Consider the following 14,547-nt stretch of genomic DNA (forward strand, 5'->3'; position numbering starts at 1 on the left):
ATCTTGCATGCCATGTAATAACATCAACATCATTGTTACTAGAATAACATGCCATAACACAACGGTCAACATTATAGTTATACGTAGAAGGATTACATCTAACACAATAAAACCATCATAACGATGTCCAAAACCATAAAAAACATTGTCTTGAGTAATTCTAAGACCACTGCGACTAAAGTTCAAATTGAAATCTAAATCTAGAAGAACAGACACAGAGACTAAGTTTCGTCGAATCTCTGGAACATACAGGACGTCATGCAACATCAAAGATCGGCCACCACGCATGTCCATTCTACAAGTGCCTATCCCTTTGACTTTAAGCTTTGCATTATTTCCCACATATACATGCTTTGATCCAGGTGAAACTCGACGAAACTCTATGAATGCTTCTCTATCACGGCTTACATGGTCGGTGGCCCCTGAGTCTATAATCTACACAGGATAAGATTCAGTTAGTAAAATAATGCTAGAAACATATATAGCACTAAGAGATACATTTTGAAATGCTACCTTTTTCGGCTCAATGCACTCACGAGCAAAATGCCCTGGGACTTGACAATTGTAGCACTTCATCTTGCTCTTGTCTTTCTTCTTATAGAACCATTTTCCTTTCTTGGAATTTGGCTTGTTTCTTTTCTTGGAGGATCCTTCTCCGGTCTCCTTACCCTTTCCGTCACTTTTTCAGTTTCTCTTGCGCTTGAAGCTTAATCTCTTTGTACCACTTAATTCTGCCACAAAGTCATTAGGTACAGCTTTAGTAGCAGCTTGTCTTCAAGCTCCACATGACGGACAACATCAGCAAAAGTTTTGATACTATCATTGTGGGTCAAGTTAACATTCAGATATTCCCAATTATTGGAAAGAGACCGAATCACTGCCTGAACCTGTTGCTCATCAGAGAAAACATGACCAACACTTTTGAGTTGAGCAATCATATTTGACATCACCCTTAGATGTTGTTTGACACTGTGATCATGACGCTTTTTGTACGTGTCAAACTTGATTGTCAGCTGTCGAAGGCGAGTCACAGTTGTACCCCCATATGCCTCTCTTAAATGTGCCCATATGGCTTGAGCAGTAGGATATTGTTAATATTCGTGGATGAGAACTTCAGCAACTGAACTGACAATAATTCCACGTGCAGTTGAATCTTTCTTCTTCCAAATATTGTAAGTTTTCAGATCCCTCCTGTGTTGGGCAGTTACCCTCCTCTGGGTGACTCATAGCATAGTTAATACTTTCAAGAGCATCTTGCTCTTCGAGTACATACCACATCTTACGACTCCAGATGTCGTAATTTTCACCATTCAGTTTGTCACCCTTGTTCAAGTCAACAATGATATTTTTCGATGCCATGTCTGTTATTAGAGATAATATTACATGTTTAACTCATCAATATATACTTCAATCAATTTATGCATGTGATTACACACTCAAGTAAATTAATTATAATATTAATTCTACATTTAGTATAGAATCGAACGATCACTACGTTTTCATTCATCATCTATATCTAAATATTTTAATTAATATTAAAATCACTTCTTAGTGTGTACTTTATTTCAAGTCCCAATCCATTACAAAAAAAAATGATAAACAATGTATGTAACTGGTTAGACAAGTAACATAATTTAAATTTTATTAAGATAAAACACATAATTAACAATTTACATATTTTCTAGGACATACATGTACCAATCGAACACTAACTCTTGCACATACACGCTAAAAGGTGCACTGGGCCAAATATCATGATAAATCTCAGTTAAAATTTTACCCCAAGGCTCTCGAAGAGAGTCCGCTAAAATAGCTAATGCTTCCCAATCAGTAATTTCTACGTAATTAGCCAATTCAGCTCTTTTTAATTGAAAAAGGTGTACATGTTCAGGAATGGAAACATTAGGGCTCATTTTAAATTCCTTAAACTCCCTAAATTTTTTTTCTCCTTCCCTTCGTTGAGCCCTTCGATCCCTTAACTCATTTTGTCTCGCCCTTGGGACATTTCTAATGACTTCAGGCTCCGAGTCTTAATCATTATAGAAATAAGTCATGCGACGACGTATCTTTCTACGTTGTCCCCTTCCTTGACTTCGAGAACTCCCACTTGGAGTAATTCGAACTTGTCCCTGTTCATCCATATCTAAAATAGGACCAAGGAAACAATAAGAATGGCTACAACCATCCAATGTGACAACATATGTCACAATTAACTCGTAGAAGTATATCAATGTAAGGTATTAATGCTAAACTAATTTTCTATATTAAGTAGATAAAAACTCACTTTTCCAGTTTCAAACATAAAGAGAAAAACAAAGTGAAGATCAAGACAAGTTAGAACCTGAGTGTAGGAACAAGTCCGTACTAATTTAGCTCAAGGCTGGTACATGTTTCTCATTTTCTCAATTTGGGTTAATACTTTGTTAAGCAATTAGGTGGTTGCTTATCGATTTATAAACCGTTTAACTATTATGTAACACGAAGGACCTATCAATCTCCTTCATTGTCAAGACACGACTTTTTACCAGATCGAATTCTGCTCATTCGTTTATGCTTGCCTAAATAATAGGCCGACGACATAGGCATAGTAGATTCTTTCATATCCATTTATTACCAAATATACTGATTCTGCACTGGATTTGCGGAAGCATTTTTTATCCTACACAGAGGATGAAGGATCTGGCAGATATGCTGATGATACATTACTATTTACTGTTTGATGGATCCCATGAATTTTAACAGCATACCAAGACATTAATTATATAATTAAATGTGTGGAGAGCATTGATGACGTGGCCTCGCACATTTGTATCTTCGCTTATTGTGATTGAAGATTTTTTTTTTTTACTGTTGCATCCATGGGAGATAAAAAAAAATTGAGAAAATCGATTATACCCATCCGTTTTTTGTGCACCCGTTGGAGTAGTGCTAATTCCGGTTCAGCTCACAGGTTCCGAGAATTATGGCCGAGAATTATGGCCTATTGTGGAGATCGATGAGGATCACACTACAAGCCAAGTGGAATTAGGGTTCGTTACCGGAACATGCACCAAAAACTCGTTCAAATCAGAGTTGCACGAGGATAAGGACACTTGTAATGCGATCGTCCTCTCGTGGATTCTGAACACTATTTCACCAAATCTTCTCAGTGGAATCGGCTATGCTTCTAATGCGCATCTCGTCTGGGAAGACCTTAGAGAAAGGTTCGACAAAGTAAATCGTATGAGGAATTTTCAATTACATCGACATCGAGTAATTGCAACACTTTCTCAGGAACAGATTATGTATCCATGTATTTCACGAAATTGAAAGAACTCTGGGCAGAATATGATGCCATGACACCTCTACCAAATTGTGGCTGTGTGAAATCGAAAGACTATGTGGATCATCTGCACAGGCAAAGGTTGCTTCAAATTCTGAGTGGCTTGAATGATTTCTATACTCAAGGGAGAAGGCAGATTCCGATGAAAGTCAGTTGAACCAACACTGAATCAGGTGTATGCTATGGTTATCGAAGATGAAAGTCAAAAAGGAACATCTAGTGGCTCAACTGTAGGATTGAACTCTATCGTAGAAGGAAATTTCATAACAGGTTTGTGGAGTGCCATGGATTCTCAGCAGAAGTTTAAGAAAAATTATAATGTTCAATGGGAACACTGCAAAATTAAAGGCCATAACAAGGAAAACTATTACCAACTATTACTATATCCAGCTAACTACAAGGGCAGGAAGAAACAAAGTGCTAACAGTGTACATTATGGTGTTGGTTCTTCATATGTTGGTGGTGGTGCACATAACATTGGCAATGGATCTCATGGCAGTGCATCTTATGAGCAGACATATGCACACCAAGCTTCAAATTTTGGCCAGTTGCATGTATGGGATGTTCATGTTGACAAAGGAACTACTGAAAATATACATGTACCTTTGACTTTTACTCCAAACCAATACAACCTAATCCTTAGGATACTTAACAAGGACAAAGTGCCAGAGGTCTCTGCAAATGTGGCACCTAGTCTTTGTTATTCTTATAAGATAACTAGTAATGAACATGATTGGATAGTTGGCACATGTGCAACCAATCATATGGTTTCCAAGTCTGAGATGTTGTCAAAAGTTTGTGAATTGCCCAACCATGAGTCCAGGAAGGTTCATTTACCAAATGGGAATAAGATCCCTATAGCTCATATTGGTAGTTGTAGGTTGGCCCAAGAGAATATATCTAATGTATTATGTGTACCAGATTTTAGATATAATCTTCTCTCGGTGTCAAAATTGACTAAGGAGCTCAACGGTTGCATAGAATTCTTTCCTGATCTTTGCTTCATGCAGGACCTTCACAATAGGAAGGAGAAGGGGACTAGTGGAATGCTGGATGGGCTCTGTTATTGGCATCAGAAACTCAGGAATAAGGTGTCTCCATCAGTAGTTTTAAGTGTCATGGGTCATCCGAAACCACTTCGTGGAAAAAATTTACTATATATATATATATTATATTTTAAATAAGATCTATAAATGTTGAAATGACAATGAGTGTGAAGATGCGCGTGTTTGTCCAATGGTTAAAGTAGTAAATTTTTAGTGGAAGGTAAGTGGTTCGATACTCAACCCCTAAATGGATGTTTTTAAAAGCTAACTTCCATTTATTAACTGTTGAATGAGCATTTCAAAGCCTTCTAATATAATTCAAGCATGAAGTGTACTCTTTCCCTTATAAGTTATTTGCTACTACTTTTTTTCCTTTTCTTTTTCTTGAAGACAACACCTTTTAAGATTTAACTGTTGAATGAGCATTTCAAAGCCTTCTAATATAATTCAAGCATGAAGTGTACTCTTTCCCTTATAAGTTATTTGCTACTACTTTTTTTCCTTTTCTTTTTCTTGAAGACAACACCTTTTAAGATTTCAAAATCAAGTTTAACATCTGAATATTCATTTAACTTGCAAGAAAGAATCGGCGAAACGACGTCTACACAGTAACAAAATTATTTTAAGTTCCTTGAAATTTATGTAAATTTGAGTGGTTGTGTGATGCCTTGTTAAAAAAAATATGTCGTACTATACGAGGCTTTATGAATACATTTCAAAAAGTAAAAATGCGCCGAGGAAAGGTATAGTATCGTAGTTGTATAGCATTTTAGTGATATAATTTGAATCTTTTTTTAAAAATGTAGCATCACTGTTATATTTGTTCATTTATTCACTTTTTTAAATATCAACATCACTTGCGAAAAACTCTGCGTACGCCCCTGGGTGATGAAGATCTTTGGCATAGGAGATTGGGTCATGTCCCTCGTAAGACTCTACAACAAATGCACATAGTACAACATTCTAATAAGACTAATATTAGTTCCTGTCTTGTTTACCCATGGCCAAAAAAACAAGATTTCTTTTTCCACAAAGTAGTAGTAGAACTAAGGTTGTGTTTGACCTAATTCATGGAGATGTTTGGGACCTTATAGGGTACCTACTTTTGATGAAAAAATATACTTTCTTACCTTAGTGGATGATTGTAATAGGATGGTTTGGTTGTTTCTGTTCAGACTGAAAAGTGATATTTCAGTTGTAATAAAGGAATTCTTGATGCTTATAAAGACACAATTCAATAGTACCATTAAAATTTTCAGAAGTGACAATGGTGCAGAGTACTTTAATTCCCATTGTGTAGAAATATTTTGTAATGCAGGCATCATCAATCAAAACTCTTGTGTACACACCCCACATCACAATGGATTAGTGGAAAGAAAGCATCGCTAAATCCTTGAAGTGGAAAGATCTATCAGGTTTCAATGCTCCATAACTTTAAGGTTTTGGAGATTTTGTATCCAGAATGTTGTTTATCTGACTAACAGAATTCCTTCCACTGCATTGTCCACCAGGAACGCCGCTAGAAAGGGGGGAAGCGTATCGGCCATACTGTAACACTTCTCAAATCTATAAAAGTTTCAACACACGCTATTTATAGAATTTAATTTTTTTTTTAAATCTTGCCCTAGGTGCATAAAAATTATACTTCTATTACCCTTGTAATTGACTTTTGAGTTACTTCCCTATTTATAAATAATAGGATATATAATTAGGAGAATATTAATAATTTTAATATTATTAATTATTAAAAATGGGTATCATTAATTATTAGTTAAGTTAAAATAAAATAAAAAGAGAAAAGCAATAAAATAACAAAACATGGGAGGCCAAGCCTAAAGCCCATAAAGGGCTGTTGAAAAGCAAAAGGCTTAATAAGCCTCGGACGAAAGGTTAGGGAAAATCAAAGCAACAGACATCTACGGTTCACGTCCCAGCGAAACAGAATCACGTCCCAGCAGGCAATGAAAAATCCTAGGTTTTTTTACAAATCACTAGTTCTTAAACTCAGGTATATAAAATTTCTATTGTCAATTATCTTATAGTAGTAGTAGGTAAAAAAATTAAATTGTTAATTCTCTTCTTTCTCTGTTGATACAGTAAGTTCCATGTTTAAGGGGTAAAAATTTAAAATTAATTAAAATACACTGGTTGTTGTAGAATCGATTATTTGACGGGTATAAATTGGACGGGGGGGGCCTACTTGGCTCGAGGAGTTTTGAGGTGAGTTGATATACTAAAGTGGTTTAACTCACAAAAGCACACATACAAGGTGTTTGATGAATTGTTTAAAAGAGTTAATATGTACTTAATTGGAGCGAGTGAGTACCTATTAGCTTAGAATTATTTTCTAGCTAAGGTTTAGATGATTTATTTTGATATATATGCATAAATTATCAGATTTTTGTGTTATTCTTATATGCCATTTTCATGTTGAAAATTCATAAAGAAGCAAGAATTTTTAGAAATACTTTTGAATGTTTATTTCATTCTTATGCCATGCTTTACATTTAAGGATACCAGTATGAGTATGTATAGGATGTTCCAGAAAAGATTTAGACTTGAAAAGTCACAAGAAGGAGTTTTAGAAAGAAACGATTTTTGGGAGTATCCTCTATTCTGAGAAGGGGTTATCGTCCAGGCCGAGGGTCCTGACCAAGACGTTGACTTCCTGAAACTACTTGTGCCAAAGTAGGGAGCACACGAGCCGAGGGTCTCGTTGCTAAGAATTTTTCTAGCCAAGCTAAGGTATGATACATGAGTGCTGAGAACCATGAAGTGAGTGGCACCTCGTGGATTGGGCCTATTCGGTCAGGTTGGGATCGAACCCGTGCCGATCACACGGTGACTAAGATAGAAATAAGTCAGGATAGTAGAAACTCCCGAAGTATGAAGTAAAGTATTTTATTTTAAGAAAGAAAAAGAAAAGAATTTCTTTTAGAATATTCATAAACTACTGTTATGCAATTATTTTAGAATTGTTCTTAGAAGCTTTATGTTTTCCATGTATTTAGAACCTTTGCCCGTAATGTATATTTTATTAAAGTATCATCCTCTATCGTTGAGACTCACTAGGTACAATGGATGGTACTGACGTTCTCTTTTGGGAACCTATGTTGGTCTGCGGTACAACGTAGGAACCAAGTTTTTAAAATGTGAGTTCTGGTTACAGTCAGTGACATTCTTAGGCCACGTGGTATCTAGTGAAGGATTACAAGTAGACCCTCAGAAGATAGAAGCAGTCAAGAACTGACCAATGCCGACAACGCCAACCGAAATCAGGAGTTTCTTGGGATTAGCTGCTACTATAGTAGGTTTGTAGAGGGATTTTCCTCACTTGCAGCTCCATTAACTAAGTTGACCCAGAAAGCAGTTAAGTTCCAGTGGTCAGACGCTTGTGAGCAGAGTTTTCAAGTGTTAACGAAGAGGTTGACCATTACACTTGTGTTAACCTTGCCGTCATGTTCTAGTGGTTTCACAGTGTATTGTGATGCCTCCAGAGTTGGTCTTGGGTGTGTTCTTATGCAAGATGAAAAAGTTATTGCTTATGCTTCCAGGTAGTTAAAGAATCATGAGAAGAACTACCCCATACACGATTTGGAGCTTGCAGCAGTGGTGTTTGCATTAAAGATATGGAGACACAACCTTTATGGCGAGCATTCGGAAGTGTTTACAGATCACAAAAGTCTCCAGTATATTTTCAAGTAGAAAGAATTATATTTGAGACATAGAAGGTGTGTTGAGCTATTGAAGGATTATGACATCAATATCCTTTATCACCCGGGCAAAGCTAATATGGTAGCAGATGCACTTAGTAGGAAGTCAATGGGTGTCATGGCCCATCTTGCAGTACAAATGTGAACTTTGGGTCGAGAAATTCAAAAACTGGCAAATGATGGAATTAGGTTGGATGAGACCGAACGAGTTATAATTGTTTGTGCCTTAGCGCAATCCTCTCTTGTTGTACATGTTGAGGCTAAACAAGACGAAGATCCGTACTTAGTGAAGTTAAAAGAAGGAGTCAGAAACAAAGAAATCATTGCTTTCACTCTAGGAAGTAATGGAGTTTTGAAGTTGAATGATCGGTTATTTGTGCCTGATGTAGATGGTCTTAGGAAGACCATAACGGAAGAAGCTCACAGCTCGAGGTACTCTATCAACCCAGGTTCTACCAAAATGTATCTGGACTTGAAAGAGTTGTATTGGTGGAAAGGCATGAAGAAGCAAGTAGCAGATCATGTGGTCAAATGTTTGAATTGCCAGCAAGTCAAAGCCGAGTATCAGAGGCCTGGTGGCCTAGCTCAAGATATAGAGATACCACAATGGAAATGGGAGATGATTAATATGGATTTCGTAGTAGGTCTGCCTCGCACATACCGTAAGCATGATTCAATTTGGGTTATTGTAGACCGATTGACAAAGTCCACGCATTTCCTACCAGTGAAGATGATAGATTCTGCAGAGCAGTATGCGTAGTTGTACATCAAAGAAATAGTCTGATTGCATGGTACTCCAGTTTCAATCATATATGACAGAGACCCTCAGTTCACGGCGCATTTTTGGCAGGCATTTCAGAAAAAATTAGGTACTAAGGTCAATTTGAGCACCGCTTTCCATCCACAGACCGATGGCCAGGCAGAAAGGACCATTCAGACTCTCGAAGATATGTTGCGTGCATGTGTTATAGATTTTGGAGATAATTGGGATGATCACTTGCCACTTATAGAATTTGCTTATAATAACAGCTATCAGGTCAGCATTGGTATGGCTCCTTATAAAGTGTTGTATGGGCGAAGATGTAGGTCTCCAGTGGGTTGGTTTGAACTAGCAAAGGTGTCATTGATTGGTCCAGAGTTTGTTTGCGAGGCCTTAGAGAAAGTTCAGCTAATCAGATAAAGACAGAAAGCGGTTCAGAGTCGTCAAAAGTCTTGTTTTGACAAGAGGCATCGTGACTTAGAGTTCATGGTTGGTGATAAGGTGTTTTTGAAAGTTTTACCAATGAAAGGAGTTATGAGGTTTGATAAGAAAGGGAAACTTAGTCCTAGATTTATCGGACCTTATGAAATTATAGAAAAGAAAGGAAACGTGGCTTATGAGCTAGCGTTGCCCGTTGAGTTGTCCTCTGTTCATCCTGTATTTCATGTGTCTATGCTTAGAAAGTACATTCATGATGAGTCATATATAATACGTGTCGATACCATAGAAATTAAAGAAGGCTTGACTTATGAAGAGATACCTATAGAAACCCTCGATAGGCAAGTAAGAAAGTTGAGAACAAAAGATATAGCATTGGTAAAAGTTTTGTGAAATAATCATGATTCAAAAGAGGCTACGTCGGAGGTCGAGGAGGATATGAGGAAGAAGTACCCTTATTTATTTGAGGAACAAGGTATGTGAACCTAGGTTTGACTTGGCATTTATATTTTATTTATTAAATACAAGTTAGCATGTGTTTATGTCCTTGCTAAATTATACTTAGTTGTTGAAGTAATTTAGTTTATGTCAGAGTATATTTAGTTATTAAATAATTTAGTACAATGCCAGAGTACATATAATTCATTAAAGTTATTTACTTTCTGCTGAAGTGTTGTGCTTTAGATTTTAGTTGGCTATTGTGGTACCTCCTTACCGGAGTGTAAGTAATTGGTTTATAAGTTGTTTATGGTGCCTATGAATGACCTGTTATGGTATATATTGTTGTTGTTGGTGTAGTTGTGGTATTTGTGACAAGGATATTTTTTTGGATAGTCCAATTTACAGTGGAGACTCTGCCGAAATATTTAAAAATTTAGGGAGTTAGCCAAAATTTAGCGTCCCTTGGGAAAGTGAGTAGTGCTAAGAAAATTTAAGATGTTCAAGGAATTAAAGAATGATTGAAGTTCAAGTGAATAGTGCTAGCAACATTCGAGGACAAATGTTTTCAAGGAGGGAATATTGTAACACTCCTCAAATCTATAAAAGTTTCAACACACGCTAATTATAGAATTTAATTTTTTTTTAAAATCTTGTCCTGAGTGCATAAAAATTATACTTCTATTACGGATTTAAACCCTTGTGATTGACTTTTGAGTTACTTCCCTATTTATAAATAATTGAATATATAATTAAGGAAATATTAATAATTTTAATATTATTAATTATTAAAAATGGGTATCATTAATTATTAGTTAAATTAAAACAAAATAAAAAGAGAAAAGCAATAAAATAACAAAACAGGAGGCCAAGCCTAAAGCACATAAAGGGCTGTTGTAAAGCAAAAGGCTTAAAGCCTTAAGCCTTGGACGAAAGGTTAGAAAAAATCAAAGCAACAGATTTCTACGGTTCACGTCCCAGCGAAACAGAATCACGTCCCAGCATGCAACAAAAAATTCTAGGTTTCTTTACAAATCACTAGTTCTTGAACTCACGTATATAAAATTCCTATTGTCAATTATCCTACAGTAGTAGTAGGTAAAAAAATTGAATTGTTAATTCTCTTCTTTCTCTGTTGATACAGTAAGTTCCATATTTAGGGGTGAAACTTTGAAATTAATTAAAATACATTGGTTGTTGTAGAATCGATTGTTTCACGGGTATAAATTGGATGGGGGGCCTACGTATTGGCTCGAGGAGTTTTGAGGTGAGTTGATATAACGCTTTACTAAAGTGGTTTAATTCACAAAAGCACGCATACAAGGTATTTGATAAATTGCTTAAAAGAGTTAATATGTACTTAATTGGAGCGAGTGAGTACCTATTAGCTTAGAATTATTTTCTAGCTAAAGTTTAGATGATTTATTTTGATATATGTGCATAAATTGTCAGATTTTTGTGTTATTCTTATATGCCATTTTCATGTTGAAAATTCATAAAGAAGCAAGAATTTTTAGAAATATTTTTGAATGTTTATTTCATTCTTATGCCATGCTTTACATTTAAGGATACCAGTATGAGTATGTATAGGATGTTCCAGAAAAGATTTAGACTTGAAAAGTCAGAAGAAGGAGTTTTAGAAAGAAACGATTTTTGGGAGTATCCTCTATTCTGAGAAGGGGTCATCGTCCAGGCCGAGGGTCCTAACCAAGACGTTGACTTCCTGAAACTACTTGTGCCAAAGTAGGGAGCACAAGAACTGAGGGGCTCGTTGCTAAGAATTTTTCTAGCCAAGCTAAGGTATGATACATGAGTGTTGAGAACCATAAAGCGAGTGGCACCTCGTGGATTGGGCCTATTCGATCAGGTTGGGATCGAACCCATGCCGATCACACGGTGACTAAGACAGAAATAAGTTAGGATAGTAGGAACTCCCGAAGTATGAAGTGAAGTATTTTATTTTAAAAAAGAAAAAGAAAAGAATTTCTTTTAGAATATTCATAAACTGCTGTTATGTAATTATTTTAGAATTGTTCTTAGAAACTTTATGTTTTCCATGCATTTAGAACCTTTGCTCATAATGTATATTTTATTAAAGTTCTGTCCCCTGTCGTTAAGACTCACTGAGTACAATGGATGGTACTGATGTTCTCTTTTGGGAACCTATGTTGGTCTGCGGTACAATGTAGGAACCGGTTTTGCAGGCGAGCAGGCTACAGGTTAGGACTTTCCTCTCTTCCAGTACTATTGGTGAGCTCCGCTTTTGTTCGTGGAGTATTCCTCTAAGTCATCTTTATTTAGTTATTTCTTTGTTTACTTGGAGAACTAGCCAGGCAATCTCATGTCCTGAGCAATGCATCAGTTTATTAGTAGAGGCTTCGTAGACATAGTCAATGGGTTAAGATTCAGATGTTTTTGATAATAACTTAGCAGTATTTCAATGGCTACTACGAATAAAGTTTTGGAGATGATTTATTTTAGGCAAAAAGGCCTCCTGGTCACCTAAACTTGCACCCATTTTTCATCCCGGTATATAAACTTACAATATTTCCCTTTCAACACTTAAACTCAACCATCTAAACATTGATAGCCACCTCTAACCATTAACCGTGCTTATGTGGCAAGGACATAGCTGATGTGGCCAAAGTGAGTGTTAATCACACCTATGAAGCGCATGTGAACATGATTATTTTAATTGTAAAAATCTAATATCAGAAAAATGAATTAAAAGTAAAATACAATGGAAGTAATTAAAAAAAGGAAGGAAAATCGTCTTTCCAAGCTCTTCAGCACCCCCTTTTACCCATTCTTTTCTCCACCCTCTTTCATCCCGTCTCCAACCTCCCCCCTCCCATTTTTTTTCTCTTACCCATCCCTCAACCATATTGTCATAATATTGTTCTCGACACCGGCATAGGAACATAACAATGAATGCTGACTGGATAACGTCCGCTTCAACGAGAGACTTGTTTAACCTGAAACTTTATCCGATAAATCATCGGAGAAGATGATCGGCTAAAGTTTTTCTGCTGGAATTTTCTCGATTAAGATATGGTCTTTGGGGTAGTTTCAGGAGGGAAATTTTGGGAAAGAAAATTAAGGGATGAGAGAGGGGAGGGATTAGGTTTATTGAATCCTTCTACCGTTCTTATAATATTTATTTTTCTGATTTATTTCGTCACTTATATTGCTTGAGATTCTGGTAGACTTAAGCTATTATAGTGAAGACTATTCACATTTATTGTTTACAATCTAATTTGGGTAAGAAAATATACTTTGTTGTTGGTTTGACTTGCGGTAATGTGAATCTAAAATATATGATTTTTGGAGTGTGAATTTCAAATTTCTGGATTTTCCTAAGTTCTTTTTACTACCGTGGTGGCCATTTGTGGCAACGAGTAGAAATGGGGCAAAACGGGTGAAGAAGACGCAGATTTACAATAGAAGTGGGGTCCACAATTATAAATGTCTAAATTTATTTTAAAAATGAATATGTGGCAGCTAATACAGTGACCTGTCATACATGTCATCGCGATTGTAGAACACACTCTGTAAGAGGTGTTTATTAGTTGTGTTTTTGTAAAGTAGAAGTATTTAAATGGGAAAGGTGTAAGTTTATATACCGGGATGACAAATGAGTGCAAGTTTAGGTGGCCAGTAGGCCTTTTTGCCTTTATTTTATATATTTAAATTAATTAAAAGTATTTGGTTAAAGTATTTGCATATAAAGTTTGAAGTTATAATAGATTTGATAAGCACAGATGGTTCGCTCGGTCATGTTTAGTGATCGGGTGCCGGTCACAGCTTGTTCAGAAAATGAATCGTGACACATACAATGATGGAATTGTAGATCTCATTCGTATCTGGGAGTGGTTCTTCGGATCAATCGCAGATTTGAAAGGTTTGACGCACGTTCCTAGCTTTGAATCACTTTTTGAGGTTTTTTTGGGCAAAAGACCAAACCTTCAGCACCTAAGAGTGCTTGGCTGCCCGTGTTATGCTACCAATCCCATAGCTAGGAGGGACAAATTTGGTGCAAGAGCAGATATATCAGTTCATTTGGAATATTCCACTACTCAAAAAGGGTATAGACTTTATAGTCTGACTAAGCATTCTTTCTTTGTGAACAGGGATGTATCTTTCCAAGAGGATCGCATTCCATTCAGTTTTTCTACTATCAAGATCACTCCAGTGGTTACATATGAGGATATCTTTATTCCTATGACTATGGGTAGGAATGATTCCCCAGAAGTTATTGAGAAATATCCATGAAATATTCTAGAGACATCTTCATCAGAAGTTCCAGAGAAATTTTCACCAGTAATTCCTGATACATCTTCTGACAATCCACCTGCTATTGCGGCTATATCAACAAAACCTAACTCTGCTAGTCCTTGTGTTACTACACCAAACAAGTTGCTTCCTTGTATGTCTTCAGATGCTAGCACTGTGAGAAGGTCATCTCAACCCATTAAAATACCTGGGTGGCTAAATGGCTTTATTTATGGAGCAACTAAATCTACTGTAGGAACTTCAAAGGCTAATGCAGTCTCTAAATATCTTATATATGCTTACATGTCTTATGATGCAATCTCACCATCTTATCATAAGTTCCTTTGCAACCTTTCTTCAGTTAAAGAGACAGAATTTCTTGCAGAAGCCTTACAAGATACCAAATGGCTTGATGCAATGGATCAGGAATTGAAGGCTCTGAATGATAATCAGATTTGGAACCTAGTTGATCTACCAGCAGATAAGAGGGCTATTGCATGGAAGAGGGTATTTAAGATCAAGTACAATGCTAAGGGGGAAATAAAAAGGCCAAGTTAG

The 14,547-nt window shown here is 36.4% G+C and overlaps 1 protein-coding gene across 1 annotated transcript; it reads left to right on the forward strand.

Annotated features, from left to right (window-relative positions):
- Nucleotides 1-3,504: 3,504 nt before the first annotated feature.
- LOC142166449 (uncharacterized) lies at nucleotides 3,505-14,547 on the forward strand. Its single transcript, XM_075225804.1, has 7 exons — nucleotides 3,505-4,227; nucleotides 4,333-4,413; nucleotides 4,888-4,976; nucleotides 5,544-5,645; nucleotides 7,866-7,922; nucleotides 13,848-13,948; nucleotides 14,000-14,547. The coding sequence occupies exons 1-7, from the start codon at nucleotides 3,505-3,507 to the stop codon at nucleotides 14,545-14,547; spliced, it is 1,701 nt and encodes a 566-aa protein (XP_075081905.1).

Source organism: Nicotiana tabacum, chromosome 2, assembly GCF_000715075.1.
Source record: "Nicotiana tabacum cultivar K326 chromosome 2, ASM71507v2, whole genome shotgun sequence".
In the NCBI taxonomy this organism is placed as follows: domain Eukaryota; kingdom Viridiplantae; phylum Streptophyta; class Magnoliopsida; order Solanales; family Solanaceae; genus Nicotiana; species Nicotiana tabacum.